A 6,000-nucleotide genomic window follows, 5' to 3' on the forward strand; every position below is an offset into this window, starting at 1 on the left:
CCATCTCTGATCATCAGCCAAGATGCCTGGAAGGGTTTCTTCCAGCCCTAGATCAAGTCCCCAGCTTCACCAGGCACCCCAGTCAGGACTCGGGCTAGCCTCCCCCTTCCTCTCTCCTTTTTAATTGACCAGTCTTAGTCTATCCAACTCCCATCCCCCTTCCCTATAGCCTTCAGTCTGGGTTCCTTACAGGTAAAAAAAAAACAAACCAAACCCAATGCTGTCGAGTCAATTCCGACTCATAGCGACCCTATAGGACAGAATAGAACTGCCCCAAAGACTTTCCAAGGAGTGCCTGGCGGATTCGAATTGCTGACCCTTTGGTTAGCAGCATAGCACTTAACCACTATGCCACCAGGGTTTCAGTCTCCTACCATACAAAAAAAAAAAAAAAACATACAGGTATATGTTAAAACAGGTCTTACCTGTTCCAAATTGGAAACCCTGGTGGCATAGTGGTTAAGTGCTTTGCTGCTAACCAAAGGGTCGGGAGTTCGAATCCGCCAGGCGCTCCTTGGAAACTTTTGGGGCAGTTCTATTCTGTCCTATAGGGTCGCTATGAGTCAGAATCGACTCGACGGCACCGAGTTTGGTTTTTGTTTTTGTATGGTAGGAGAAGGATGGAGGCAGGCCCACAGGTAGATGGAGAGACAGCTGGAGCAGGGAACTGCCTTAGTTCCTTAGTGCTGCTGTAACAGAAATACCACAAGTGAGTGACTTAAACAAACATAAATTTATTTTCTCACAGTTTAGGAGTTCAGAAGTCCAAATGAGAGCACAGGCTCTAGAGGAAGGCTCTCTCTCTGTGCACTCTGGGGGAAAATCCTTGTCTCAGCTTCTGTAGTGTTCTTCTCAGCCAGGGCTTCAAATCGGTTCATTCTGATTTGAACCCGTGCTGAGAATTTGCGTTTCTAAAGAGTTCCCAGGCAATGCTAATGATGCTGGTTAGGGACCAATTCTGAGAACAACTGAACAGCGGGTCTCAAAATTTATCATACATTAGAATCACCTGGGGATCTTGTTAAACTGTAGATTCTGATTCAGTATATCTGGGGGTGTAAATGAAAATTCTCAGCAGGGGTTTGGACCAAAATGAACCAGTTCGAAGCCCTGATCTCAGTGTTCCTTGATTCCTTGGCAATCTCCATGTGGCACCTATCTTTCTCCCATTTGTGCTTGTTTCTCTGTGCCTAATCTGCTCGTTTTATATCTCAGAAATGATTAGGTTTAAGACACACCCACACTGACATGGCCTCATTAACATAACAAAGAAAAGCCTATTCCAAAATGGGGTTACATCCATAGGTACAGGGCTTAAGATTCCAATCCATATTTTGCAGGGACACAATTCCATCCACGGACAGGAACCATGAGCTTGATCTGTGAGTTCTCCCATCCTGCAAAGCCTCATTTGAATGGCCCAGTCTAGCCCATTAACACAAGTGTTTCTGTCCACTCTCATCTGGGTCAGAGCATTGAAGGCAGAGCACAGCTCCCTCCCTCCCCAGCCCCAGACAAGCAAGGTGAGCAGCAGTCCCTGGTGAGAGACTTTGAAGAGGAAGTCGCCCCTCACAGGGAACAAAAGAGCTTCCCTCTCCATGTAAAGATTCTACTCCCTTCACTGCCAACATTGGAGTAGCAGGGCTGGTTTTTATTAAGGGACCTGTCTTTCATGCAAATAGGACTCCTGGTGGCGAGTGTAATATGTCAGAATTTCAGGGGCACAAAACTTTCTTTAGAATGTCTCCTGGAAAACCACCTTCAGGCCCAATCCTTTAGGTACGCAAGAAAAACAGCTCGACAGCTTCGTTCTCCATACCCAGCTCTGAAGGGACCTTAACCATTTCCAGATAGCATAGCCATTCCTCAGCAAACAAAAAACAGGCCACCACCGAAGATACTCAGTAGACTGTAGTTCTAAAAGGAGCCCCTGGTGGTGCAGTGGTTAAAGCACTTGGCTCCCACTCCATGGCAGAAAGACGTGACAGTCTGCTTCATAAAGATTACAGCCTTAGAAACCTTGTGAAGCAGTTCTACTCTGTCCTGTAGCGTCGCTGTGAGTCAGAATTGACTCGACAGCAATGCATTTTAGTACTTCTGAAAGTGTTTTTCAAAACGCTTTGACCAATGATGGTGTCACTGGAAAATGGATTGGTCATGTAAGGAGTCTACTTCAAACATGACAGCACTCACCTAGACGTACAAGCTCTGGTTTGTTTGTTTAAAAGTGTTCATTGCACTACCTTGTTGTCTCACCTATAAAACAGGGTTCCGTTGAATTCAGGGAGCTCTTCATTGAATGAAGACACAGAACACACAGCCCTTACATGTGAGTTAGGGAGTATTTAATAACCAGGGGCCTGTCTGAGTCTCCATAAATGCCCACAGGTTTTACAGGAGGAGTCATTTCCACAGATCCTACCTGTGATCCTGGTGCATCCTTGCTGTTAGAGCTAATGACTATTTCTTGGGCCTCAGACATGAGCCAGCTGTTCTAAAATCCACTCATGACTTAATTCCCATCCCAGGAGCAAATTTTTCAAGTTCTGAAAGCACCTGGTATCACAAAGGCAGTGTGCTATCGGAGAAAAAGCATACAAACTTGGATTAAACTATATGACATTGGAGAAGTCACCTTTCTGAGCCTCAGATACCCCATCTATAAAATGGAGATAATAGTATCAACCTTTACAAGACTGTTGTGAAGAATATCGTTGTTGTTGTGTGCCACTGAGTCGATTCCAACTCATAGCAACCCTACAGGACAGAGGAGAACTGCCCCATAGAGCTTCCTAGGCTGCAATCTTTACAGGAGCAGATTGTCAGGTCTTTTCTTCCATGGAGTCGTTGGTTGGTTCAAACCTCTAACTTTTCAGTTAGTGGCAAAGTGCCTAAGCATTGTGCCACCTCCAAAGAATTAGGGAGGGAGGTTCTTCCGAGATCCAACTATATGCCAGTCACTAGGTTAGGTGCTAAGACATGAAGTAGATATTACATTTCAATTTCCTGACCCAGTCTGTGGCACATGGTGTATGGTCAAAGATTATTAGCTTTTCCTCCTTCTGTAAAGCAGTCTGCCTGGTGGCCTGGACCCTTTCCATTCCAAGGTGTAACCTATCTTTTCTGAAACTGCTTCCTCCCTGCTTTTGATTTCCTACGAAGCCGTCTCACCGTCTAGTGTATTTTTCAAAGGAAACATCTCATAAAAATTAACCATTGTCCAAATCTGTGAATTAACCCTCATAAATGAAGCAGGGCCCAGACCTCCAGCAGCCTCCATTGGCATTCTTTCTCACAGCCTTTCTGTCCCCACTGTCAAGCCTGCTCTCTGAGGGATGCTCAGTGACTTGTGCCTTTGTATTTCCTAGGGCCTTGTCTTAGTCGTCTAGTGCTGCTGTAACAGAAATACCACAAGTAGATGGCTTTAACAAAGAGAAGTTTATTCTCTCACACTCTAGTAGGCTATAAGTTCAAATACAGGGCACCAGTTCCAGGGGAAGGCTTTGTCTCCCTGTCAGCTCTGGAGAAAGGTCCTCGTCACCAGTCTTCCCTTGGTCTAGGAGCATCTCAGCCCAGGAACCTCAGGTCCAAAGGATGCACTCTGCTCCCAGCACAGCTTTCTCGGTGGTATGAAGTCCCCAATCTCTGCTTACTTCCTTTTCCTTTTTTCTCTTCAGAGATAAAGGGTTGTGCAGGCCACACACCAGGGAAACTCCCTTTGCATTGGACTGGGGATGCAACCTGGCAAGGGTGTTACAATCCCACCCTAATCCTCTTTAACATAAAATTACAATCACACTGAAAGGGCTGACTCAAGAGGGGGAGAGCAAGTGGGAGTAGGGAGTGAGATGTATGTAAACTTATATGTGACAGACTGATTGGATTTGTAAACGTTCACTTGAAGCTTAATAAAAGTTATAAAAAAAAAAAAATTACAATCACAGAATGGAGGACAACCACAGAATACTGGGAATCATGGCCTTACCAAGTCAATATACACGTTTTTGGGGGGACATAATCCAATCCATGACAGGCCCCTTCCACCTCAGAATCCACCCCCGGCTCCAGCTGGAAAGCAGTGCCCACTGTACACCAATGGTAAGGACTTTCCCACAGGACCATGGTCTGTCCATGAAGATAGTCAGAGGCCTTGAAAGAGGAGGAAGAGGAAGGAAGACTTCCTGAGTCTTGAGTCTTAGGAGTCAGAGACATCTGGAGAAGGGAAATTAATGGCTTGTGGGAAGGGTTTGAAGAACAATTGCTGTGGAGTTGGAGGTGGGAGAAGGAAGCAGGAAGAAAGCCAAGAGATAGGGCAGGCAGGTTTTAGGCCAAACTATGGCCCATGAGCCAAACCTGGCCCCCTGCCTTATTTTGTAAATAAGGTTTTATTGGAACATAGCCACACTCATTTGTGTACATATTGACTATGGCTGCTTTTGTGCTACAACTACAGAGTTGAGTAGTTGCATCAGAGACTATATGGCCCATAAGCCTAAAATATTTACTATGTGGTCCTTTACAAAAAAAGTTTGTCAACCTCTGGTTTAAACAGTGTAGGGGTCGGGAAGCTGCTAGAATCTGCTAAGGGGGCCAGGTACCTCCAGACAAAGTGGACATCCCTATATTGATGACTAACTCCCACCTCCAGTTATACCATAACAGGGGAGCCCCTGATTGATTGGCTTCCTTCCTTAAGTGTCTTCAGAAGGTCAGAAATCTTGAGGTGGGAGAGTCAGGTGGGTCCTATTTCAGCCCCATTCCTTCTAGTGCATCACCAGAGTGAGAAAGATAAAGGTGCTATCTACTCTGTAGTGCATACAATCCCAAAAAGGAGTAAAGATGAGTGATCTCCAGCCAAAGTGACATCTTTGCTAATGTCAAGGGGAATTTCTGGGCCTACCACCACCATCATTACCACAACCACAGCCACCACTACCATCAATACCACTATGACAACCACCACCACTGCCACCACCGCGGCCATCGTTACCATTACCACTATCTCTTCCTTCACTATCATTGTCACCACCATGATCTCTTCCTTCACTACCATCATCACCACCATCACAATGACTACATAATCGCCATCCTCAGCATCATCTCCACAACCACCATTACTATTGTTGTGGTACCCTCAAGTTGGTTCTGACTCATTGCAACCCTGTGTACAGCAAAACAAAACACTGCCCGATCCTTTGCCATCTTCACAATCCTTGTTGTGCTGGAACCTGTTGTTGCAGCCACTGTGTCACTCCATCTTGTTAAAGGTCTTCCTGTTTTTTTTCTGACCTTCTCCTTTACCAAGCACAATGTCCTTCTCCGGGGAATGGTCCCTCCTGATAACAAACCAAAAATATGTGAGACAAAGTCTTGCCATCCTTGCTTCTACGGAGGATTCTGGCTGTACTTCTTCCAAGACAGATTTGCTCGTTTTTCTGACAGACCTGGACTGTCAGAAAATATTCTATGTCAACACCATAATTCAAAGGCGTCATTTCTTCTTCAGTCTTCCTTGTTCATTGCCCAGATTTTGCATGTATATGAGGTGACTGAAAATACCATGGCTCGGGTCAGGCACACCTTAGTCCTCAAAGTCACATCTTTCCTTTTTAACACTTTAAAGAGGTCTTTTGCAGCAGATTTGCCCAACATACTGTGTCACTTGATTTCTTGACTGCTGCTTCCACAGGCATTGATTGTGGATCCAAGTAAGATGAAACCCTTTGACAACTTCAATCTTTTCTCTGTTTATCGTGATGTTGCTTATTGGTCCAGTTGTAAGGATTTTTATTTTCTTTATGTTAAGGTGTAATCCATGTTGAAGGCTATTGTCTTCAATCTTCATCAGTAATTGCTTCGCATCCTCTTCGCTTTCAGCAAGTTCTGTCATCTGCATAACGCAGGATATCCAATCCTGATATCCTATTCTTCTTCATATAGTCCAGCTTCTCAGATTATTTGCTCAGTATACAGATTGAGTAAGTATGGTGAAATGACACA

At 45.0% G+C, this 6,000-nt stretch overlaps 1 protein-coding gene across 1 annotated transcript in view; it reads left to right on the plus strand.

Moving 5' to 3' along the window:
• The window catches only part of FCRL6 (Fc receptor like 6), a 41,876-nt gene extending 36,968 nt beyond the window's left edge, over positions 1 to 4,908 (plus strand). The window contains 2 exon segments of the mRNA XM_064280008.1: positions 3,916 to 4,098; positions 4,768 to 4,908. Coding sequence (XP_064136078.1) covers positions 3,916 to 4,098; positions 4,768 to 4,847 — 263 coding nt within the window. The 3' untranslated portion in view covers positions 4,848 to 4,908.
• The last annotated feature ends 1,092 nt before the right edge of the window (positions 4,909 to 6,000 follow it).

Source organism: Loxodonta africana, chromosome 3 (genome assembly GCF_030014295.1).
Source record: "Loxodonta africana isolate mLoxAfr1 chromosome 3, mLoxAfr1.hap2, whole genome shotgun sequence".
Classification (NCBI taxonomy): domain Eukaryota; kingdom Metazoa; phylum Chordata; class Mammalia; order Proboscidea; family Elephantidae; genus Loxodonta; species Loxodonta africana.